This window comes from Canis lupus, chromosome 37 (genome assembly GCF_011100685.1).
Source record: "Canis lupus familiaris isolate Mischka breed German Shepherd chromosome 37, alternate assembly UU_Cfam_GSD_1.0, whole genome shotgun sequence".
In the NCBI taxonomy this organism is placed as follows: Eukaryota; Metazoa; Chordata; class Mammalia; order Carnivora; family Canidae; genus Canis; species Canis lupus.
Window position 1 is genome coordinate 16,594,435 of NC_049258.1, and position 26,482 is coordinate 16,620,916.

The 26,482-nt window shown below is 37.9% G+C and overlaps 1 protein-coding gene and 1 pseudogene across 3 annotated transcripts in view; one reads left to right on the forward strand and one right to left on the reverse strand.

Annotated features, from left to right (window-relative positions):
- The window catches only part of PTH2R (parathyroid hormone 2 receptor), a 101,954-nt gene that overhangs the window by 75,217 nt on the left and 255 nt on the right, over positions 1-26,482 (forward strand). For 2 of the 3 annotated variants that reach the window (XM_038585591.1, XM_038585593.1), the window contains exon 13: positions 912-2,343. In XM_038585591.1, coding sequence (XP_038441519.1) covers positions 912-1,307 — 396 coding nt within the window. In that variant the 3' untranslated portion in view covers positions 1,308-2,343. The remainder of the gene's footprint in view (positions 1-911; positions 2,344-26,482) is intronic. The other variant, XM_038585592.1, reaches the window with a different exon arrangement.
- Positions 4,643-26,482, reverse strand: part of LOC100687481 — a 73,111-nt pseudogene continuing 51,271 nt past the window's right edge.

Here is a 26,482-nt window from a genome sequence, read left to right on the forward strand (position 1 = left end):
AACCACAGGTTGGAAGCAGGAGCCTCTCTCCATTAAGAATGCATTTGCAGGGATGGCTTTTCCCATTTTTTCCTCCTTCGGGATGCCCATGCAAAGTGCTAGTGTTACATTTTAGGTTGAGTACCTTCCATGCCATCCCTGGCACTATTTATCTCTCCTTCTTTCCAATCCAGAATCTTCCTTCTCCCATAAGTTGGATCAATCGTCTCTGTCTTTCTTTTCTTCTTCTTTCTTTTTTGGGGCGTGGTCGGTCTGTCTGAGGGATGTCGTTAGGGGAGGGAGGGGGTTTTGCGTGGAGTGTGTCGGGGATTTTTCTTTCGTCCTTCCTGCAGTACTTCTTCGACGTCACTTCACTTCCTCCTTCACTCCTTCCTTCACCTTTACTTCATTTCATTCCTTTCTTTCCTTCTTCTTTCCCCTCCCTCCCTCCCTCCCTCCCTTCCTTCCTCTCCTTCCTTGGTTTATTTGAGAGAGAGAGATTGCAAGCAGGGGTGGGGGGAGGTGGGAGGAGAGGGAGAAAAATTCCCAAACCGACTCCCTATGAGAGGGGAGCCTACCTGGGGCTCCATCCTGGTCCTGGGATAGTGACCTGAGCTGATGCCAAGAGTCCGCCCCTTAACCGCCTGAGCCACCCAGGCGCCGCAAGCCAGCTGTTTCCACGGGCAGCACTTCAACTTCTGTGCAAACACTAGTCTTGGCTTAGGTCCCTTCACCTCTCGCCGCCTCCCGTTATTCGTCTCCGCTAGCCCACCTAGCTCCAAGGTGTCTTGAGGCTGGGAGAGACTATGTACATCGAGTCCCTGGCGCGGCGGACACTCAGGGATCAAGGTCACGGAAGGGCCAACGTCGGTGTAACAAGGCTGCGGGGTCTCGCCCACGGCGCCTGACGCTCCGTGTTTCCCGCCACCTAGGTTCAGTCTGAGGTGAAGAAGTTGTGGAGTCGGTGGCATCTCTCCATCGACTGGAAGAGGACGCCCCCGTGCGGCGGCCACAGGTACGGCTCCGTGCTCACCACGCTGACCCACAGCACCAGCAGCCAGTCGCAGGCCGCCGCCAGCACCCGCATGGTGCTCCTGTCGGGCAAGACGCCCAGGCCCGCCGGCCGCCAGCCCGACAGCCACGTGACTCTACCCGGCTACGTGTGGAGTCACTCGGAGCACGACGGCCCGCCACACTCGATCCACGAGGAGCCCACGGCAGGGAACGCCAGGCTGGGTGACGAGATGCCCGCCGCCGAGTCTCCCGGGCCGGTGGCCTTGAACCCGGAACCGGAAGGAAGCCGCGGAGAGATGGAGGACGTCCTCTGAGGCGACATCGGGGACTTCCGCTTCCGAGGGCGGGTCCTTCCGGTTGGGTCTGCGGAGTTTCCCTGGCGTTTCTCTGCTTGAGCCAGAACTGAAAATGCAGTGTTCAACACGTTCCTTCACCGAAGTTTTCAGGAGGCGACGACTGGATCCTGTAGATACTCAAGACCCAAAAGAAGACGTGTCAGAGGAGTAGTCAGTTACCTTACTCTGGCATCGGCTTCTCTTCTAAATGGTTGTGTGGTACTTGCTCTGTGGTGATTCTTTTTTTTTTTTTTTTTTTTTTTTTTCTGCTTCTTTTGAGTAGAAGATGTTTCAATGGCTTGGCTCTAGCTTTCTGTCCGAGATACCACTCTAAGTATGATGGCGGGCACTCCCTGTGTGTTATTTCCCTTTGAAGAAATTAGCATTCTCTTTTTCTCTCATTTTAATGTACTTTGACCATTGCGTTCCTTTTGCCTGTGCGTAGGAGCAATTCGGGTCTGAAAACATACCTTGGACGATGAAAGAGCTAAGCACCAGTAACATGCTAGAAAAAAAGTGGCTGGACTTTGATAAGATAATTAATTTGTGAAATAGTTGTTTCTTTCCAGGAACAGGGAAAATTACTCAAAAGGAATGTTGCACATGTTCCTTCTTTTGAATGTCTCCTCTGTGACCAGCCAAATCTCAGGTCTTCACTTCTGTGCAAACCTTGGCATGCCACCCGGTTTTCTCAGTCCCCGAGCTTGTGTGTGCAAACTGCTTCTGTTTGTGATCCTCTGCGTGGATAGCAAGGCACGCTGCATTTGTGCCTTTTTCTTCTTTGTTCTATTACTGTATTCCAGATGGCATGTGGAAAAAATTAAAAGTTTGTTTTAAAAATACCTTTTGGGTCACTTTTAAAGATTTTCTCTCAGCATCTAATAACTTTGTTTTTGAGAACCAACCAAATGTTTCTTCTTCAAACTTGCAGAGATCAGCATGTAGCTCCAGCACTTTCCCGAACTTGAAACTTCAGTATGTTGCAGTAACGAAGCATTTATTGAGTGTATGTCAGGTACCCACCATCCTGCTGTTTTTTTTTTTTTTTAATAGACTACATTTTTAAAAAAATTTTTTATTTATTTATGATAGTCACACAGAAGAGAGAGAGAGAGAGGCAGAGACACAGGCAGAGGGAGAAGCAGGCTCCATGCACCGGGAGCCCGATGTGGGATTCGATCCCGGGTCTCCAGGATCGCGCCCTGGGCCAAAGGCAGGCGCCAAACCGCTGCGCCACCCAGGGATCCCCCTGCTGTTTTTTTTTTAGATATATAAGCATTAACTTATTTAATTCTCACTACAAACTTATGGTTCAGTTTTATCACTGTCACCCCATTTGTTTTTACAGAGGGCTCTGTAAAACTCTCGTGTCTCATAGAGGTGGAGTAACTTGCCCATAGACACAGCTACACATTGACAGAAGGTGGTTTCAGACACAGATCTACTGACTTCAAGTCCTGTGTTCTTAACCATTGTGCTCCAGTGTCTGCAATATATATGTTGCCCATTAACCAATCAAAGCATTCAATTTCTCCTCGGTTGAGAGTGCTTTAAGAACTCTTATGTTTTAGCTTCTGACCTTCATGAAATTTCCACTGTAGTGAGGTAGACAAATATATGTAGGAAAGGAAAATATTACAGAGCAATGTGTTTCTAAGTGAAACAACACGTCAAACTAATCTGTCTCATTTTGCTGAATGACTTCCCCAACATGCAATTGGAGTCATGATGAATAAGGTGCCCTGATGTCTACACACCTTCTTGAAAAATACTATACTTTCCTTCTATACTCATTTTTACCACCCTCTTCTGTACTACACAGAGGTAATTTCCTCCGCATCCTGTTTATGAAGATCCATTGTGAATATTTAATTCATCTGATTCTATGCCTTATTGTCACACTTCACACTGTCTCCTTTTCAGGGGAGAGCCATCATGGGCTGAAAGATTAAGTTTAGTTCGATAGCTAATTTTCTGCTAAAGACTTTTCTAAAGTCTTTATAAAATTGCTTAGCTTCCTTCGTAGTTCAAGTTTTCCATCTCTAAGATGAAGATATTATCTACCTTAGAGAAATGTTCTGATAATAAGAGAAATCACATACTGAAAGCACTTTTTTAAAAAAAAAATTTTATTTATTTATTTATGATAGTCACACACACAGAGAGAGAGAGAGAGGCAGAGACACAGGCAGAGGGAGAAGCAGGCTCCATGCACCGGGAGCCCGACGTGGGATTCGATCCCGGGTCTCCAGGATCGCGCCCTGGGCCAAAGGCAGGCGCTAAACCGCTGCGCCACCCAGGGATCCCTACTGAAAGCACTTTGTAACATAAAAATTTACAAATACTTGGTTTAGGTTGTTATATTACAGTTTCAAGTTAAGATCTGGCTTTGCCCCTTACATTATAAAAGATCTTATTGGTCAGTGCAACATAATGATTGTTAGAATATCTATCTATATATCTTGATAATACGGAAAATATTAAGGTTTCTTACTTTAAAATTTTTTTAAAAAGATTTTATTTATTTATTCATGAGAGACACACAGAGAGAGGCAGAGACATAGAGAGAGAAGCAAGCTCCACACTCAGCGTAGAGCCCAATGTGGGCTCAATCTCATGACCCCAACATCATGACCTGAATCGAAATCAAGAGTCAGATGCCCAACTGACTGAGCCACCCACACGCCCTAAGGGTTCTTACTTTCTATGCTAACCCTACATTTTATAGGTCGCTACTTCTTTATGCTAACAAGTATGAGTATAATCCTCAGAGTAACCAAAATTTTCTTTAAAGTTAAGTTATTCATTAAACATTTACTTAAAGCCTATTATGTGACAGATACTATGCTATGTGTGTCATAACAAAACATGAGGCATAATTGATTCCCTGTAAGGAACAAAGAACCCCTTAGGCGCATGCTAAGGTTCTTTACCTCATCTGTGTACACACATTTTTCTTCTAGGTTTTGATGTTTGCATTCAATTAGACAAGTTATACCACTGTTGATTTTTTTTATCATTAAACTTTTGTTTTAATGGGTCTCAAAATTCTGCGACAGCTTTTGGTCAAGTTGTTTCCATTAAAAAAGCACTGATTTTAAAAACTAGTAACTTAAAACTGCCACACACACACACACACACACGCAAAACAAATGGTCCACAAAACATTCTTTCCTTCTGAAGGTTTTACGATTCATTGTTATCATTAACCAGTCTTTTACTATTAAACTTAAATGGCCAATTGACACAAACAGTTCTGAGACAATTCCTTCATCACTGATAAAGACTGGGGTGGCAGGTATTGGGGATAATATTCATTTAGCTTTCTGAGCTTTCTGGGCAGCCTTGGTGACCTTGCCAGCTCTAGCTGCTTTCTTGTCCACTGCTGTGATGATGCTCACAGCAACCATCTGTCTCATGTCATGAACAGCAAAACGTCCTAGAGGAGGATAGTCAGAGAGGCTCTCAACACACATAGGCTTGCCAGGAACCATATCAAGACTGGCAGCATCACCAGATTTCAAGAACTTGGGTCCATCTTCCAGCTTTTTTCCAGAATGATGATCTTCTCCTTCAGCTCACCAAACTTTCAAGCAATGTGAGCTGTGTGATAATCCAGCACAAGTGTATATCCAGCACTGATTTAGCCTGGATGGTTCAGGATAATCATCTGAGCCATGCAGCCAGCTGCTTCCATCAGTGGGTCATTTTCGCTGTCACCAACCACATTGTCATGACAAACATCTTTGACAGCTACATTTTTGACATGAAAGCCCACATTGTCCCTAGGAAGACCCTCACTCAAAGCTTCATGGTGCATTTCAATAGACTTTACTCCAGTTGTAACATTGACCGGAGCAAAGGTGACCACCATGCTAGGCTTAAGAACACCAATCTCCACTTGGCCCACAGGGACAATATCAATGCCATCATTTTTGTAGACATCCTGGGGAGGCAGACACAAGGGCTTATCAGTTGGACGAGTTGGTGGCAGAATACAATCCAGAGCTTCAAGCAGTGTGGTTCCACTGGCATTCCCATCTTCATGAGTGACTTTCCATTCCTTGAATCAAGGCATGTTAGCCCTTGGCTTTAGCATGTTGTCACCATTCCAACCAGAAATTGGCACAAATCTACTGTGTCAGAGTTGTAGCCAATTTTCTTATTGTAGGTGCTGACTTCTTTAACGATTTCCCTGTATATCTTCTGGCTATACAGTGGCTCAGTGGAATCCATTTTGTTAACACCAACAATTAGTTGTTTTACACCCAGTGTGTAAGCCAGAAGAGCATGCTCATGGGTCTGCCCATTCTTGGAGATACCTGCTTCAAATTCACCAACACCAGCAGCAACAATCAGGACCACACAGTCAGCCTCAGATGTGCCTGGAACCATGTTTTTGATGAAGTCTCTGTGTCCTGAGGCATCAACAATGGTCACATAATACTTGCTGGTCTTGAATTTCCGCAGGGAGATATCAATGGTGGTACCAAGTTCACATTCAGCTTTCAGTTTACCCAATACCCAGGCATACTTGAAGGAGCCCTCTCCCATCTCAGAACCTCCTTCTCAAATTTTTCGATAGTTCTTTTGTTGGTCTCACCGTATTTGTAGATCATATGACTAGTAGTGGTAGACTTGCCCAAATCTATGTGTCCAATGGCAATGATGTTGATGTGAGTCTTTTCCTTTCCTATTTTGATTTAGGTTTAGCAGTGGTTTTCACACTTGTGTTCTGATGGTAAAGCTGTTGCAAAAAAAGAAGCACCGCTCTTGATTTTATCAAGTAAAATACAGGTAGTTGTTAAGGATTGGCTGATCTCGATTCAGAGGTGCAAACTACTGGCTGATTAGCTAAATTTGGTCCATGGCTGCGTTTTATTTCTGTCAAGGGATTGGGATATATTGTTAAGTTGTCAGCCTTGAAAACATGAATGCTTCCACATAAAAATTATATTTTCTGAATTATAAAAATGTCAGACAATTTTATGAACCAACAATCAGCTGTTAGAGCTGAGGTGGCTGACCTCTTCAGATGGAATAACAAAGACAGTAGTACACTCAGTGCCCACCTGGCCTCATCCACTTATTTCTGTTACCTGCCTGTGCTCCAGACCCCTTTAACCTACATCTCTTGACCCAGACAATGTACTTACATAAAACTTTGAGAACAGTTTTCTAAACTGTTCTCAGGGAGTGACATTCTATATAGCTTTAATGTTTCTAATGTTGTTAAGCAACCAAATATTTAAAAAAAAATTTTTTTTTTGCAACCAAGTCTTTTTATGTGTGGTGTTATTTAGGCTTGAAATCACAATTATTCTTTGGATGAGCCTATTAAGAGAAAAATTTATCCCATAGTTTCTGTGCTTTCAGATCCCAACCACACTATACTTAGTAATGACTTTCTAAGTCATTACTCTGACTTACTGAAAACAGAACAGATATTTTTCTCTTTGGAAATACAGCAAGTTCTAGATGCAAAAAGGAGTAAATAATATGATGGGTTACAAGGGTGTATGAAGACAGCCATATATGACTTGTTGACATGGAATTAAATTTGGATACCCTATTTTTCCTGTAGCCAAAGGAACCTGACATCAGAGAAAATAAAATTCCACTGCCTTGTGTAAACAGGAATGATTTTGGTCATGTAACTCTTACTGTCAGAGCATTGTCTCTTGCTGCTCTTGAGTCAAATGAAGTCAAATGAAACACCTTTGCCAAAGTTGCTGAGAGAACTCCACTGTTTTTGAATCATTGCAAGAAAATGAATAAGGTATGCGTGAGCTGCAGTGTATTATTTACAGCGAGAGATTAATGGTATATAATTCAGAGGTGATCTTCCTTGGAGATTATGGTAGACAGAATAATGCCCACTTTTCTCTTCTCAAAGATATTTCCCACTAATTCCCAGAACCTGTGACTATGTGGGGTTACTTGGCAAAGATGAATTACATTGTACCTGGAATTAAGTATTGCTAATCAGTTGACTTTAAGATTTTATTTTTTTATTTATTAGACACACACACACACACACACACACACACACACACAGAGGCAGACATAGGGAGAGGGAGGAGCAAGCTCCCCACAGGGAACCTGTGGGACTCGATTCCCAAACTGGGATCATACCATGAGCCAAAGGCAGACATTCAACCACTGAGCCACCCAGGTGTCCTAATCAGTTGACTTTAAAATCAATGGATTATCCAGGTAGGCCCTGTGTAGTCACAAAGGTCTATAAAAGTGGAAGAGAGAGGCAGAAGAGGAAGTCAGAGTGGTGTAATGTGAGAAGGAATGCCTCTTATTCCTGGTTATGAAGATGGAAGAAGGGGCTATAACCTGTTAGGCAACTAGAGAAGGCAAAGAAACAGATTCTTCCCTAGAACCCACAGAAAGAGTACAGTCCTATTGACATCTTGATTTTAGCCCAGTGAGCCCCTTGTTGGATTTCTGACAGAACTGTAAAATAATCATTTTGTGTGCTCTTTAAAAAAGATTTATTTATTTATTTCAGGGAGAGTGAGAGTATGAATGGGAGGGGCAGAAAGAATCCCAAGCAGACTCTGCTCAAGACCCAAGATCTCAAGACCCTGAGATCATGATCTGAGCTGAAACCAAGAGTAGGATGCTTAACCAACTGCACTACCCAGACGCCTCTCAATTAGTGTTGTTTTAAGCCATTAAGTTTGTGGCAATACGTTATGGTACCCATAGAAACCTATTATAGATATTTATATAGATGATCCACATCGAAAGAATTATAATGACAAATTAGAATTATACTGAATAGTTTCTGCTTGTCTACTTGCTTCATGAAGATCAATTATTTCACTAGTGTTCATGGTATTTTATGTGATGCAAATACTATAGAGAGGAAAAGTTGCCTAACTCACATTTTTTTTTGTGATTCATTTTAGAAACAAAACTTTTCATCAGTAAAAGACATTCTCATCTTTTCTAAAGAGTTATTAAGTAGCTGGTTTTATGAGTTGGATTTCAATCTTTGTCTCTTTTTAGGCCTGCTCTGCCTATGTCCTCTACCCTCAGCCCCTCTCTGTGATTCAATAGGGATTCAGTTGTTCAGTAAAGCTCTTGCCTGCTCATCCGGGGAAGTTGTAGGCTGATAAGATGGCTCACTCCATGGGTAGTGTAGGAATAACATAGGAACTGAGCTCAGACTTTTTTGCCTATTTTATCATATAATCTTCATAACACACTGTGTGGTTATTACCATTTCAAAAAATGTAGAGATAATCAGAAATTAGATCATTTGCTCCAGATCGAAGAGACTGACTCCGGATTTGAACTCAGTTCAGTTTGACTGTTCTCTCAAGCATATGGGCCGTTTTCCTTTCTTTATCAAGAAACTAATAGTATGCCAAGTCAACCGGGGAATAAATAAGAATTTAACTATTGTGATGGTAAATTACCAACAATTATGGGAATGTAAAAACAGTAATAACATGATTATTGTTTTGGGTAAAAGCATTTTTATATCTCAGTATTTTAGGACTATCAGAATAAAAAATAACTTTTTAATCTTAGCTCTTCTTTTAATTCTAGACAGAAACTCTAACTAGAGGTATAGAGATCTAAATCTTTCTTAAGCTGCCTCATGAGACCATGGAAAATTTGCCCACGTATTGTTGCAAAGATGACTTTGAGCACTTTGTCTTCATATTACTCATCTTTATGGCATTTAAAGAGTTTTTATGTGGGCTTCCACTTACTATTATAAAAACCACGGAGAGCAATGGAAGTATCTATAAATGGTGCAGAAGCCAGGCAAAATGGTAAACATCCTTTTCTCTCACTGACTCTTAGTTTCATGTTGTTAGCACTTAAACTCAGCTCCTACTTAGATCCCTAATCTCTTCCAACACCACATTTCATTTTGGGAACTTATGGGCTCTTTTGATTCATGTTTTAATATACTTATATACTATGAGTTTGTCTAACATTTTTTTTCACATCTCTAGGACATATAGCAAATTCCTGCTGACCAAAGAAATTTCCGAAGTCTGCTACCCTTGACCTCCCCAGAGCATGTCAACAGAGATCTGTCTCTGTCCTGCATCCTCACCCCTGAGTCTTGTGAATGCTATCTTTATTCTAGTTGAGTTTCTGTTCCATTGAAGAGAGTTGGAAAGGAGCTCAACTCTTGTAGTTTTATTGTATTAGCTGGAACATCATCAAGTATACTATAGATATTCTTTTGGGTGCTTCCTTTTTTGATAATTTCCCTTTTGTGACGGTATCAATTTCTATAATGTAATCTAGATCACATATTCCCTTTTGAAATGAAGAAGTCAAAGACAGGCAGCCCTGGTGGCGCAGCAATTTAGTGCTGCCTTTGGCCTAGGGTGTGATCCTGGAGACCTGGGATCAAGTCCCACGTTGGGCTCCCTGCATGGAGCCTGCTTCTCCCTCTGCCTGTGTCTCTGTCTCTCTCTCTGTCATAAATAAATAAAAAATCTTAAAAAAAAATAAGTCAAAAGACTTCCATTTTTTCCTTTTGTCATAATTCTCATACATTTAATGATTCACTGATTAAAGTTGGCATTAAGTTATGTGTAGAACTTCTTTGTAGAGTTTTAGGCTGTGCTGTTACAGCCTTGGAAATTTCCACCTGAGTAACAGTGAAATGTAGCTCTTTGATTTAGCCAACATCTATTGAGCTGTGATTGAAAGCCATATATTTAAGATAGGGAAATCATGGACTATCTCTACTCTCAAAAAGCTCACAGTCAAATATAAAGACTATTACGAGAGGGGAGAATTAGTTGTGAGGCCACAGAAAGAAGGCACTTAGTTCAGACATGGAGTAAGAAGCAGGCTTCCTGGGGCAGTAAAGCAGGATCTAAAGAATAGAAGGGGATGCCTGGGTGGCTCAGAGGTTAAGCGTCTGCCTTTGGCTCAGGGTGTTATCCCAGGGTCCTGGGATCGAGTCCCACACTGGACTCCCAACAGGGAGCCTGTTTCTCCCTCTGCCTGTGTCTCTGCCTTTCTCTCCGTGTCTCTCATAAATAAGTAAAATCTTTAAAGAAGAGAGAAGTTCTGATAACTTCTCTTGGGAGGAAGGTGTTCTAGGCAGTTGAAACTGCAAGTGGAAAGCTATAAAAATATGGAAAAATGCAATACTTCAGGGAACTGCCAGGGTTTCATGATGAAGTGTGAGCTGGGATGGAGGAGATGTCAGAGATGTGGCTGCAGAGGGAGGCAGGGAAGATATGAGGAAAGGCTTCTATCCCTTGGTATAATCTAAAAGGGGGAAGAATCCCTGATAGAGGTAAGTAGGAAAGGAGCAGTTATATATTTCTAAGATAACTCTCAAGCTGTGTGAAGAGGAGCTAGAAAAGGATAAATAGGCACAAAAGACAGGAGGTGAGTGCAATGATGTAGGTGACATATGTGAGTCTGAACTATGACAAGGTCAGCAGAAATGGGAGGGAGAAGGTACTTAAGAGGTAGAAGACAGGGGAGCCTGGGTGGCTCAGTCCATTAAGTGTCTGCCTTCTGCTCAGGTCATGATCCTAGGGTCCTGGGAGTGAGCCCCATGTTCAGCTCTCTGCTCAATGGGGAGCGTGCTTTTTCCTCTCCCTCTGCCTGCTGCTCTACTTGTGCTCTCTTTGTTAAATAAATAAATAAATAACTCAAAAAAAAAAAAAAAAAGAGGTAGAAGGCAGGCAGAGGTACTAAAGAGCAAAACTGGTAATTCCAGGGTTGAATGTGCTGAATTCAAGAGCTCTGTAAGTCAAGGTGGCCTGAGGATGGAAGCAAGAGGAGAAGTCAGAGGAAATTCCTCTAATGCTGAGACATTACTCTCAGTCACCCCTTCAGCAACTGCCAACCACAAAAGTCTACCTTCCTACCCACTAAGCAAGTATTTTCCAGAGTTCTGCTGGCTATACCACCAAGACTTTCCCAAGTATTATCTATTAGGTTCCAGCTCAAAGAAAAGAGCCATAGTCTAATAATTTAAAGCTGCCAAAGAGGGAACGAAACTCCATGAGAGTGGTGATCTCCCTCCCTCTGGAGGCATTCAGGCAGAGTAGCAACCAGCTGTTAGAAGGTGTAGAAATATTCATGAACAACCAAAGAAATATTAAATAACATAGCCTCTGCACTCCTTTTTGTATTCCTTATTCTGAACAGAAATAGCAAAACTATGTAAATCTAACTAACATCCAAATAAAAGGGATAGGTTTGAATCAGGCTATGATTGACTCTAGTTAAGGGATTAGAAGAAAGATACTATAGAGGTCATCTTTTGCTTGATGCCCAGCATCTGCTCTTTCTAGTAATAAGACCCCAAACTTCCTTTGAGAAACCACCTCTCCTTCATTCTCAATGTTGTGAGTTGAGTAGAATTGACTCCACTTCTAATCCCAGCTGGGACATGTTGGGCTGTAATCAAGCACTTTATTTCTTCCCTCTGGCCAGCTATTGGGTTGGTGATGAGGGTACAACCAGGGAAAAATAGGTTGGGCTTCCATGAAAAAGTAGCTCTCTCCCTTCCCGGACTGATTGTTAAAATGTGTGCCTGAAGCAGAGTTTGACAACAAAGCCAGCCTTGAAGATGCAAACAAAGCTGACATGTGCATCCTGGTGACATTGTTTCAGGTAACAATTCCTTTACCTCGTATATAATCACTTAAATGGTGAAAGCAGTCAATTTATTATTATTATTATTATTATTATTATTATTATTATTATTTTTGCCAGTAGAGGTTTTTCTGCCATTTTCAACCCAGAGTTATGTAGATTATAAAAAGTATAAAAAGTCACACTTTATTTAGAAGTTTATTTTATTCATTCAGCAAATATTTATCATGTGCCAGGTTGTGTCTGAGGACTTGAGATTAAAGCAGCAAACAGATAGACATGGTCTTTATTCTCAAGAAAATTGTATTCTTTGGGAAAAGATAGCATAGACTGTAAATAAATGAAGTCTTGCGCAGAAGAGAGAATTCCAGATTGAGTTAGCTGTTATGAAAGACATTAAAAGGGTGATGTGATAGAGAGTAATGTTGGGGGAATTGCTTAAAATATAGTAAGTCAGAGAAGGCCTTTATCTGAGGATGTAGCTTCTGAGTTGAGACAAAAAAGCTAGCTATGGAAATATGTTTGAGGCAGATGGCACACAGCAAGGGCAAAATTCTTCAGCAGGGAAGAGCTTTGAGTACTCTAAAAACAATGAAAATCAGTATTATTTGAAGATAATGACCAAGAAAGGGAAAAAGGTGAGCGTGGTGTATCCCTCTCATAAGTAAATACTACCTCCTATTTTTAATCCAGATGGATTTCTACTTCATTAATAAATTATGCATTTGACTAATATTATGCCTTTTATGTACCAAGTTATGTGATATATACAACAAATAAAAGAATGAATAACTCAGAATTCTTGTTTCAGAGGATTTCACAGTCTTTGAAAGATCTTTTCACCCAGAGCCTCTAGAACCTCATGTACTTTGCTGTTCTTTTTTTTTTTTTTTTTTTACTTTGCTGTTCTGTATTAACAGCTCAGTGTTTGAAACTTGAGGTCTGTCTCTCTTTTCACAGTCATCACCTGGTCTACCATGCATTATAGCTTCTGCCCATATCCCTTTTACATCGTCTGTTTGATCTTCTCAGACCTAAACCTCTTTCCTTATGGTTGAAATCCCACTTTCTGGTTTGTAGCAGTTTTCCAATGCAAATATTTATGTGCTATCAGATGGCACAAAATCATTAAATGTGGTGTGTAATTTGTGATCATAGTCACTGGTGATCTTAGCAATGCATGCTTGGCAGTGTAATGTTTTATATATGTATCTTTTTAAAATTGCCTCAAGTTTGTAACAGTAAATTCAGGAATTCTGTACAGAATCTAAAACTATTTGAATGGTATTAATGAAGATTATATGTTTATGAGATTTTCTAGAAATTTTCTTAGGAGACAAAGCTAGACTGACAGATTATGAAAAGTAACTAGAGAAGTTTTCACACACACAAAATCTGCCATCTAAATCTGCCATCTAAATGAGGAGACCCAGAAAAAGTAGTCTTACCTTTTTGGCAGTCTACTAGAAGATGTTTTATATACTAATATCAGAGAGACTATCAGAAAAGCAGTGACAAAGGCAAACGAGAAAACGAGATAACTTTCATTGGCAAACATTTATCAGTTGTTACTTTATGTAAAGCACTGAAGCAAGATTAATTGACATGGGGCCATTCAATGCGCATAAATCTGTATTTTTGAAAATAACATTGGAAGACAAACTGATGAAGCATCATGAGGCAGCTCCAAACATTGGAAAAGTCTGAAGGCTCTGACACACCAAATCTCACTTCATGTTGTCATCCAGCCATTGTCCAAGTGGAAAATTCATTGAATTCATGAATATGAAATTAATCTCGCTTTACTTTCCCTCATCTATTATGTAAACTTCCTTAAGTTTCTAAAAAAAAAGTCGTAAAGAAGCAGTAAGCATTCATATAACTATGAATGTTATATTCCCGTAGATAGATGTATTTAATGACAGACCTGTTACCTCCTTTCTTCTTTTTTTTTTTTTTTTATGATAGTCACACACACACAGAGAGAGAGGCAGGGACATAGGCAGAGGGAGAAGCAGGCTCCATGCACCGGGAGCCTGACGTGGGATTTGATCCTGGGTCTCCAGATGGCGCCCTGGGCCAAAGGCAGGTGCCAAACCGCTGCGCCACCCAGGGATCCCCTCCTTTATTCTTGATTCTAGTAGAAAGCATGAGAAAATGAGGGGCACATCATGAATATTACAATGAAAAATCATGATGTTCAAAAGAAATAACATATAACTTTCCAAAAAGCGATTAAGCATGAAATATATAAATTCAACCATGTAAACTGTGAAATACAAGCTAAAGTTTGATACTGAGTTTATGTAAACACCAAAGCTGTGTGCCAAGATAGAAAGAAAATGCAAAGATAAACACAGATATGTCATCTCCTAGCATGACTTATCAACAGTGACCCAGGTATGCGAAGTTCGTGGCTACAGTCATCTGCTTCTGCTTCTGCCTTGACTTGGTGGGAGTAGGGAGCTCTGCTGTCAGGATAAGGGAAGAAGGTGGTGATCTGAACCCTCTCTTGTGTTACTAATGAGGTACTACAAACTATTTTTCCTTGCATCAAATTGTTACTCTCACCATATGGTACCATCCTGATTGTAACTATGTTTTATTTTTATTTTTTTAAGGATTTTATTTTTAAGTAATCTTTCTACCCAAAGTGGGCTCAAACTCAAAACCCAAACATCAAGAGTCATACACTCCACCAACTGAGCCAGACAGGTGCCCCATAACAACATTTTATTTAAAAGCATCTGTCTGTGTCTGGCTATAAACAAAAACAGACTTTGAAAATTCACATTTTTCATGCTGTTTCAGTGACTCCCATTTCCTTAAAAAGGACTTTATTGTGTTAACCTAAAATGAAATGTACCTATTTTAAGTGTGCTGCTGGGTGAGTTTTGAAAAAAACATATGCCTGTGTACTACTACCACATTCAGGAGTATTTTTATCACCTAGAAGAGTTTAATTTGTTGGCCAATCCCAGTCAATGCCTGTCACTCATGGGACCAGACAACCACTAATCTCCTTTTAGTCACTACAGACTAGATTTGCCTTTCTGGTGTTTTATATACATGTAATCATACACCATGCTGATTTCTTTCCTTCAGCACAATGCTTTTTGACAATCATCCATGTTACTGAGATATCAGTAGCTTGTTCTATTGCTGAGTACTATTCCATCACATGGATGTATAATACATTTTTTATTAGTTTATTTGTTTATCTGTTTGATTTTTTTTTTTTTAAGATTGCATTTTATTTGACAGAGCACAAGCAGGGGAGCAGCAGGCAGGAGAGGGAGAAGCAGACTTCCTGTGGAGCAGGGAGCCAGATATGGGGATCCACCCCAGGACCCTGGGATCATCATGACCTGAGCCAAAGGCAGATGCTTAACCAATTGAAACATCCGGGAGTCCCATTAGTTCATCTGTTGATGGACATGATAGGCATCCCAGGTTTTTAGCTAATATGAATAAATCTATTTGCATATGTAAATAGGTCTTTGTGTGAACCTGTGTTATTTCTCTTAGGTAAATACCTAGGAATGGAACTGTAGTGTGTGAAGTATTTGATTAAATTTATAAGAAACTATTAAATTTGTTTCAAATTAGGTTGTATTACTTTGTACTTGCAGAAGCCACATATAAAGACTTTAACTTGGGCCATTGTCATGGACACAGAGTAATATCTCACTGCAGTTTTCATTAGCAGTTCCATGAATATGAGTGATACTGAATGGTTTCTCATATTTATTGGCCATTTATGTATCTTCTTTTATGAAGTAGCTTCATATATTATTTCTCATTTTCATTTGGCTGTTTGTCTTTGAATCATCGAGTTGTAAGAGTTCTTTATATATTCCATATACAACTCATTTCTAGACAAAAGATTTGTGGCTTTGTGAATATTTTCTTTGTCAGCGCTTGCCTCTATATTTCCTCAATTATATCTTTTGAAGAGTAGAAGTTTTCAATTTTGATGTAACGCAATTTGTCAAAAATTTTTTTTTAATGATTCATGGGTTTTGTGCCCTTAGGAAATCTTGGCCTACCCCAAGATCACAGGAAAGATCCTATTCTGTCTTCTAGACTTGTTAGGGTTTATGATGAGAATTATCCATTTTGAGTGCATATTTGTGTATGAGGTGAGGAAATATGCAGGCTTTATTTTTTTCCCTAACTAGATATCCAGCTGTTACTGTGCCATTTACTGAAAACACTATCTTATTCCAGATTGGCACCATTGTCTAAAAAGTTAGATTTTGATTGGGATTAAATGTATATATGAATTTGAGTATCACTGACCCCTTAACAACATTGAGTCTTCTGACTCACCAATGTGTTATATGCCTTCATTTATTTATATCACCTTTTAAAAAATTTATATCAGCAAAAAAATTTATATCACCTATGATTTTACTCAGTAATATTTTATAGTTTTGTGTGTATGTTCTTACATATATGTTGTTAAATTAATCCTTAAGTATTCATATTTTTGATGTGATTGTAAATGGAATTAAAACAGTTAAATTTCCTGGAGTGCCTAGGTGACTCAGTTGGTGTGAGTCAGCATCTGCCAAAGCATCTGCCTTGGGCACAGATCATGATCCCAGGGTCCTGGGATTGAGACCTGTGTAGGGTTCCCTGCTTAGCAGAGAGCCTACTTCTCCCTCTATGTCTGCAGTTCCCTCTGCTTGCGCTCTCTCTCTCTCTCTCTCTCTGTCAAATCAATCTTTTAAAAAGTCATTTAAATTTCCAAATGTTCATTGATAGACTTTTAGTAGAAATATTTTTATTCTGATTTTGGAATATTAACTTAGTATCCTGCAACCTTACTCTACATGCTTAACAGTTTATTTATTTATTTTTATACATTTTTAAGGATGTGTCTTCCCAATCATGTGAACTGTGAATAGTGAGTTTTACTTCATCCTTCTTCATATGTTTGACTTTTATTTCCTTCCCCCCCTTATTTTTTAAAAAATATTTTATTTATTCATGAGACACACATACACACACACACACACACACAGAGAAAGAGAGAGAGAGAGAGAGAGAGGCAGAGACACAGGCAGAGGGAGAAGCAGGCTTCATGTAGGGAGCCTGACGTGGGACTCAATCCCTGGTCTCCAGGATCAGGCCCTGGGCTGAAGGCGGCGCTAAACTGCTGAGCCACCTGGGCTGCCCCCCATTCCACCCTTAATTATAGCAGTGAGAACTTCAAGAGCAATGTTGAGTAAGTGTGATGAGAGTTGGCATCTTTGCTTTGTTCCCGATTACAAAAGGAAAGTGATCATTCTTTTATCATTGAGCACAGTGTGAGCTATAGGTTTTTCATAGATGCCCTTTGTCAGGATGAGGAAGTTTCCTTCTCATCTAGTCTGCTGAGTTTTTATGATGAAAAAGGATTAAATTTTGTCAAATATTTTTTCTATTTCTTTTTTTATTTTTTTATTTTTTCTATTTCGAATGAGATGTATATCATTATTATTTTTTTAATATGGTGAATTACATTAAATGATGTCCTAATGTTAAACCAATATTGTATTCCTGGAGAAAACCTTTTTGGTCATGATATATTATTATTTTTGTAGCTTGCTCTTAATGATATCTGCAGCTAAATTCCTGAGGACTATTGTCCTGTTTTATTTTCTTGTACTAGTTTGGCCTAGTTTTGGAATCAGATCAATATTGGTCTTACAAAGTGAGTTAAGAAGTCTTCCTTTTTCTCTATTGTTCGAAGTAATTTGTGTTGGCTTGGCATTATTTCTTCCTTAAATGTCTGATAGAATTTATTAATGAAGGCTCTGCATGTGGACTTTTCTTCATGGAAATATCTTGAATTATGAATTCAATTATTTTAAAATTTGATATGGGGCAATTTGGCTTTTCTACTTGATTCAATTTGATCTTTGTGTCTATTATTAAGGTGTTTATTACTTTATCTAAGATGTCAAATTTGTTAGCATAACTTTATTCCTAATATTTCCTTAATTATCCTCTTAATGTCTGTAGTTATGCAGTTACGTCCTCTCTTTCCTTCCTTGTGCTGCTAGTATGTGTTTTCACCCTTTATTTCTTAGTTCAGCTAAATGCTTATAAAAATCTTCAAGATTTTCAAAGAACCAGTTTTTAATTTCCTTGATTTTTCTCTATCCTTTGACTATTTTGTATTTCATTGAATTCTGCTCTTATTATTTTCTTGTATTTTGGGATTAATTTGTTCCTATTTTTGCAGCTACATAAAATAGAAACTTGCTTATTTTAGAACTTTCTCCTTTTCTTAATAAGTACTTAAATTCACAAATTTCTTTTTTAGGTACTACTTATTAGCACCACATGTATTTTAATATGTTGTGCTTTATTTTTATTCTTTTTAAAAAATAGTTTAATTTTTGGAGTAATTTTAGGTTCACAGCAAAATTGAGAAAAAGATACAGAGATATCCTATATTTCCCCTGCCCTACACATGCATAACCTCCCTCATTGTCACCATCCCCTACCAGAGTGGTACATTTGTTACAACTGATGAACCTATACTGGCATAAAATCATAACCTAAAATTCATAGTTTACAGTAGGGTTCATTCTTGCTGTGTTATATATTCTATGGGTTTGGAAGTGTATGATGACATATCTCCATCCCTGCCTTAGGCTTGTCTTCTAATTCTCTTGATAGTACCTTTCATAGACAGAAATTTTTAATTTTAGTCAAATCCAGCTTATCATTTCTTTCATGGATTACAAACCCAAGATCATGTAGATTTTCTCCTAGGTTGTCTTTCAGGAGTGTTATATTTTACATTTAGGTCTGTGACTCATTCTGAGTTAATTTTTTATGAAAGGTATGAGATCTGTGTTTAGATTTATTTCTTCCATGTAGATATCCAGTTAGTCCAGTACCATTTGTTGAAAACTCTGTTACACAATGTTGCTTTTTCTCCTTTGTCAAAGATCAGTTGCCTATAGTAAGTGAGTTTATTTCTGAGATCTCTATTCTGTTGATCTACTCATCTATTCTTTCATCAATACCACACTGCCTTATGATTACTGTCACTTTATAGGAAGTCTTAAAGTCAAGTAGTAACATTAATCTTCCAACTTCTTTCTTCTCCTTCAATATTGTATTGGCTATTCTGGGTCTTTTGCTTCTTCATATAAATTTTAGAATCAGTTTGGCAATATCTACAAAATAGCCTCCTGGGATTTTGATTGAGATTGCATTGAATCTGAAGATCAAGTTGGGAAGAACTGACATCTTGACATTATTGAGTCTTTCTATCCATAACCATAAAACATCTTTCCATTTATTTAGTTTGATTTCTTTTATAGTTTCATAGTTTTCCTTATATAGATCTCACATGTATTTTGTTAGAGTTATGCCCAAATATTTCATTTTTGGAGGTGCTAATGCAATGACAATGTGTTTTCAATTTCAAATTTCACTTGTCATTGCATATGAGAAAGTGACTTTTATATATTAACTTTATATTCTACAATCTTGCTATAATTGCTTATTAGTTCAAGGAGTGGTTTTTTTTTTCTAATTCTTTCAGATTTTCTACATAGATAGCCATGTTATCTATGAACAAAGGCAGGTTTGTGTTCTCTGTCCCAATGAGTTGTCCTATGGCACAGCATAGGACTTCCAATATGATTTTGACATGGACTGTGACATGGACTGTGAACATTCTTGCCTTGTGGGAAAGTTTCTAGTTTATCATCATTAAATGTGTTAGTTGTAGGTTTTTGGTTATTATTTACAGGTGGAAAGACATTTCCCTCTATTCCTAATTTACTGAGAGTTTTTATCATAAATGAGTGTTGGATTTTTGTCAAATGCTTTACCTGCATCTTTTGATATGATCATGTGATTTATCTTGTCTTTAGTCTGTTCATGTGATAGGTTATATCAGTCAATTTTCCAGTGTCGAAACAGCTGTGAATATCTGAGATTAATTCTACTTGGTTGTGGTATATAATTCTTTTTACACATTGTTGGATTCAATTCGCTAATACTTTAAGTCTTTTTGCATCTGTATTCACAAAAGATATTGCTCTGTGGTGTTCTTTTCCCATGTCTTTGTCTTGTTTCGTATTGGGGTGTTGTTGGCCTTTTAGAATGAGTTTGCTCTTTTAAAAATATTTTCTAAACTGGACAGTCACATGCAAACAAACAAACAGAAGTGGACCACCTTCTTACACCATACAGAAAAATAAGCTCCACATGGATTAAAAACATAAATGTGAGGCAGGAAACCATAAAAATCCTAAAGGAGAACACAGGTAGTAATTTCTCTGACATTGCTGTAGCAAAATTTTCCTAGATATGTCTCCTAAGGAAAGGGAAACAAAAGCAAAAATAAACTGTTGAGACTTCATCAAAATAAAAAGCTTCTGCACAGCAAAGGAAGCAATCAACAAAACCAAAAGGCAACCCATGGAATGGGAGAAGATATTTGCAAGTGACATATCTGATAAAAAGTTAATATCCAAAATCTGTAAAGAACTTATTACTTACCAAGTAATCCAATTTACAAGTGGGCAGAAGACATCAACAGACATTTCTCCAAAGAAATGGCTGACAGAAACATGCCAAGATGCTCAACATCACTGATCATCAGAGACACACAAATCAAAACCACTATGAAATACACAACTCACATCTATCAGAAAGGCTAAAATAAAAACCACAAGAAACAAGTGTTGGCAAGGATGAAGAGAAAGGAGAACCCTCTTGCACTGTTGGTGGGAATGCAAGCTGACAAAGATACTGTGGAAAACAATATGGAGGTTCCCCCCAAAATTAAAAATAGAAGTACCTTATGATCCAGTAATTGTACTATTGAATATTTATCCCTCAAACACAAAACCCATCATTAAAAGGGATAGCCCTGTGTTTATTGCAACACTATTTACAATAGCCAAACTATGGAAGCATCATGAGTGTCCATTGACTGATGAAAGGATAAAGAAGATGTGGAATATATATATATATATATATATATATATATATATATAATATATATATATTCATATATATATGAAACATTACTCAGCCATAAAAAGGAATGAAATATTGCCATTTATAATGATGTGGTTGGAGCTAGAGTGTATTATGCTAAGAGAAATAAGTCATTCAGAGAAAGGTAAATACCATATGATTTCACTTATGTGTTGAATTTAAGAAAAAAAGCAGATGAACTCACAGGAAAGAAAAAAAAAAAGAGAATGAGAGAGGCAAGCAAACTGTAAGAGACTCTTAACCATAGAGAACAAACTAAGGGTGGATGGAGGAGGTAGGTGGAGGATGGGCTACATGGGTGATTGGTACTAAGGAGGGCACTTGTGATGAGCACTGGGTGTTGTATATAAGTAATGAATCCCTAAATTCTTCTCCTGAAGCCAATAATACACTATGTGTCAACTAACTAGAATTTAAATAAAAATTTGAAATGATAAATAAATAAGAAATGACACTGCATTTGGGACACCTGGCTGGCTCAGTGGTTGAGAAGCTACCTTTGGCTCAGGTCATGATCCCGTGTCCAAGGATCGAATCCCACATCAGGCTCTTTAAAGGGAGCCTGCTTCTCTCTCTGCCTGTGTCTCTGTCTCTCTCTGTGTGTCTGTCATGAATAAATAAATAAAATATTAAAAACATTTATTAAAAAAAGAAATGACACTGCATTTGATAAATTATGTAAATATATAATATAATAAATAATTATATATAAATATATATAATATAATTCTCCCACCGACCTCATTCAAAAGTATACAAATGCAGACACACACATGCACATATTAAAAATGAGAGAGGGAAATTGCCTTATGCTTGTTTCCTTTGTATCTTGGTTTAGCTCTTCCTAATTTAGAGTCATGGATTTTTTCATTACTATAATGATTATGTGTGTTTATATTACTAATAAATAAGTACATAGACTTTGAATATGAAGCTTCACTAGATTTAGGGAATAAAGTGATGCTCCCTGATATTTCCTCAAACTTCTTAATCACCCAGGTTCCTGATATTGGAATCGCCATTCAGTTTTTATACATGAGGAATTTAGTGTAATTATACATCCTTTGTAGACAAATTGTTTATCGCTGTCCATGCTCAAATTCTAAATGCACCAGTACAAAGTTCAGTTCTTCACTTTAATGTAGCTCAGGACACCTTCTAACTCAGTATTAATCACCATGACAGGACTTTTGAAGAAAAAAAAAGAAAACCTGTCTTATCTTGTCTATTACTCTATAGTAGAAATTTTAGAGAGAGTAGTAGACAAACCATGTTGTATTTCCTTGAGTTGCAATTCCATGCCTCACTGGAGAAAAAAGAAAACCTGTCTTATCTTGCCTATTACATCATAGTAGAAGTTGTGGAGAGATTAGTAGACAAACCATGTTATATTTCCTTGAGTTGCAATTCCATGCTTCACTATATCCAATTCCTCTCAGACTACTTTTCATTTGGACTTTAAAAGAGGTATTTTGTTGGTTAACAGAGCCATTTCTATGCTTTGAAAAAGGTTACCATGGTTACACATGGGTCAGTAGACAGCTTGTTGTTTTTCTTAATTTGCTATAAGCCAAATAATAGTAGGACAGAAATTTACAAAGTGCATGGACCTTACATCTTAGAATCAATGAATGATTCTCTATAAAATGATGTAACTGCTTGCTGGTTATCTAACTATTCCAATGCTACAATGCCTACCTTAAGTCCTACTTCTTTCAGAAAGTGTCCTCCCGTGTTGGAATTTTTTTTTTGTTCATTATCTCTCAAAATGTGAGCTACTGAACTATCTTCGAATGGAGCACCTGGAATGGTTGCTAAGCCTACTGATTCCTAGGTTTCATGTTAGGCCTAATCAATCAGATTCCCTGCTGTGGAATATAGTAATCTAAATATTTAGCAAACATCCAGAAAATGTGCACGGTAAGTTTAAAAAATATTTTTATCATTTTAAACTTACTTTATGAAATAGAATTCTACATATGTAATAAATCTCACAATATATAGCTTTTGCTTTAAACAGTCAAATATGTTTTAAGAAATCTTATATGTACAATTTTAACAAATGTATACACCTGTATATACCTTATCATGAACTAAAACATTTCCATGTCTCCAGAAAATTCTCCCATTATTTATTTCCTGTCAATCTCCCTCCCTGGAGAACTACTCTAGTTCTGGGTTTTTAAAAACATATTTTATGTGGTTTATATTAATGCATATACCACCTCAGATTATGTCTCTTATTGATGTATAACACAAAGGCCACTCTCACAGTTTCCAAGCCTATGCCTTTGACTTTTTCCTGGTTGGTAGGAAAAACTGTTTCCACTCAAAATACAAATTTGATTAAGGACTAAACCATTGTTAGCAGCTGGAATGGATTTGGGTGCAAATTGAGTGTGACTATACTGCTCTTCAAAAAGTCAACCGCACCTGCTTCCTTAAATATTTCCAGATGAAAATAAATGGATTATTAATTATTATATGGGTGTACCTTAAAGTATTTCCTGTGAGAGCCCCAAAACTCTCATCAAAAGATGTTAATAATGTGTGCCTCAGTGACTAATATAATATTCTATTCTATACCTAACCATACAAATGTTGATATAACTCCATATTAATTATAATTAACTCTTAAACAGAATTTACATTGTTTTCAAGTGGATGTGGAATATTAGCAAAAATAAGCTAAATAATGTTTCATAAAATAAGTTAATAAATTTAAAAGGATGAAGGAGTTCCACATATGATATTAAATTAGAAATAAATAACAAATATAACTGAAAAGTCTTCCAAATATTTGGAAATTAAATAATAATCTATTGGCCAAACAAGAAATCACAGGAGAAATTAGAAAATATTTTTTGTTCTTTTTTTTTTTTTATCATGATAAATGTACTCTTTAATCCCCAGCACCCATTTCAGCCATCCCCCCATCCACCTCCTCTCTGGTAACCATCACTTTGTTCTCGATAGTTAAAAGCCTGTTTCTTGATTTCTCTCTCTCTCTTTTTCCTTTGCTTCTTTGTTTTGTTTCTTAAATTCTACATATGAATGAGATCATATGGTATTTGTGTTTCAGTGACTTATTTCGCTTAGTATTATACTCTCTAGCTCTATCCATGTCATTGCAAATGGCAAGATTTCATTAGGCTGAGTAATATTCATATATATTCTTTCTCCTTTCATGTGGCTGTTCAGTTTTCCCAACACCATTTGTTGAAGAGACTGTCTTTTTTACATTGGATATTCTTTCCCATTTTGTTGAAGACTAGTTGACCATATAGTTATGGGTCCATTTCTGGGTTTTCTATTCTGTTCCATTAATGTATGTTTGTCTTTATGCCAGTACCATACTGTCTTGATCACTACAGCTTTGTAATATAACTTGAAGTCCAGAATCGTGATTCCTCCAGCTTTGCTTTTCTTTTTCAAGATTTCTTTGGCTATTTGGGTTTTTTTTTTGTGGTTCCATAGAAATTTTAGGATTGTTTGTTCTGGCTCTGTGAAAAATGCTGGTGGTATTTTGATAGGAATTGCATTATATGTGTAGATTGCTTTGGGTAGTATAGACATTTTAATAATATTTTTCTTCCAATCAATTAGGGGGGAATGTTTTTCCATTTCCTTGTGTCTTCTTCCATTTCTTTCATCAATATTCTATAGTTTTAAGAGTACATATCTTTTTGTCTTCGGTTAGGATTATTCCTAGGTATCTTATTGTTTTTGTGGAGTTGTAAATGGGATCAATGCCTTGATTTCTTTTCCCGCTGCTTCATTATTGGTGTGTAGAAATTCAAGAAGTTTCAGTACATTGATTTTATGTCCTGCAACTTGGCTGAATTCATGTATTGGTTCTAGTAATTGGTTCTGTTTTTGTCCATGTGACCCAGGGAACCCTCAGACCAAACTACCTGCTCTCAACTCTCTGCCCTACTTCCCCCAGGAGTACTGCTAAGCTTGCCAGGCATGACACAGGTGATGATGCAGACTTTTAAAACTTTGGAACTTTGAGCTCCACTGCTTGTAAAAACTTGTGGTAATCAGACCCTCTTCTTTTCCCAGTCAGTGGTTTTGGGGAAGAGTTTTTCTTGTGCAATCCCCTGCATGCTGCTTTCACTCTCTGTCTCTGTCTCGGTCTCTCTTTCTCATTCCTCTCTCCACAATCAGGGCTCTCTCCCTCCACAGCACCTATAATTCTTTTCTCTTCCAAATTAATTCTGCAGCTCCTACCTTCCACAGTGTGATTGTTTTTCTCTCTAGTGGTGCAGTTTCAGTCTTCAGATCAATTTCTTGGGTGTTCACAATAATTTGATATTTATCTGGCTGTGTTCAAAGGATGAGGCAAGCCTAGGGTCCCCCACTACTCCTGCAGTGTCATTTAGATAGACATGGTAAATATGTAGTGATTTTATTAAAAATTGAAAATTAAAAAATGAAAGAAAGCTTAATTAATGCAGAAATACATTTGAATTTATTTAAAAGCTGTCACATTTAGTGAAAATATTCCCACAGTAACTGTGATTAGTTTTAAAATTTCTGCATAGATTAAAAAATTTGAAGCACCAGGAGTATGTTGCAATGGCACTATATTGGAAAATGATGTATCTTTATCAGATGATGTGCATAATTCTAAATTAATGGCTTGTTGAAAGACATGGTTAAAATATAGAAAGGAGGGGATCCCTGGGTGGCGCAGTGGTTTGGCGCCTGCCTTTGGCCCAGGGCGCGATCCTGGAGACCCGGGATCGAGTCCCACATCGGGCGCCCGGTGCATGGAGCCTGCTTCTCCCTCTGCCTGTGTCTCTGCCTCTTTCTCTCTCTCTCTGTGACTATCATAAATAAAAAATAAAAATAAAAAAATATAGAAAGGATATTAAAACAGAATACTTGAATACTTGTGCATGTTCACACAGAGTGATATTAAGAATCTATAAAAAATGGGAGTCCTTATCCTTGAATAAGAGTAAAGAGAGTTAATAAGTCACTTCAGAATGATGAGAATACAATTAGAACTGGTCTCTTGCTTTTTTTCATTGAGTCCTTTTGGCCTTTCACTCAAGGAAATGATGAAACCTTATGGGAAATGAAGACTTAAACCTATGAATGGGGGAATAAAACACAAAATATATTTAAATACAAGAGATATGACCAATGAGTGCCCCGTGCAGAAAGTCCCTTAATCAGACAGCCTGTCTACATGGAAAAGAAAAAAAAAATCATTTGTTTTCATCAGTCCTTACTGGATTCTCAATGAGTTTAGGGTTCTACGCTAGACATAAGAGCTCAAGGTTTCAAGGAGTTGCAGCAGAGACATAAAATACTGCATTCTTTTCCATCACTGTTTATATGACTATCATTAATCCTATATATAGAGTGAATAAAGTAATTTGTAAACAATAAATAACACCTCTTCTTGAGAAACTGTCTTGTACCAGGTGCTCAGCATTTCATGTGTGTTATGTGGTCCTCACCACAACCCTCCTTTATGTAATGAAATTGGTGCCCATGGTGTGACCAGG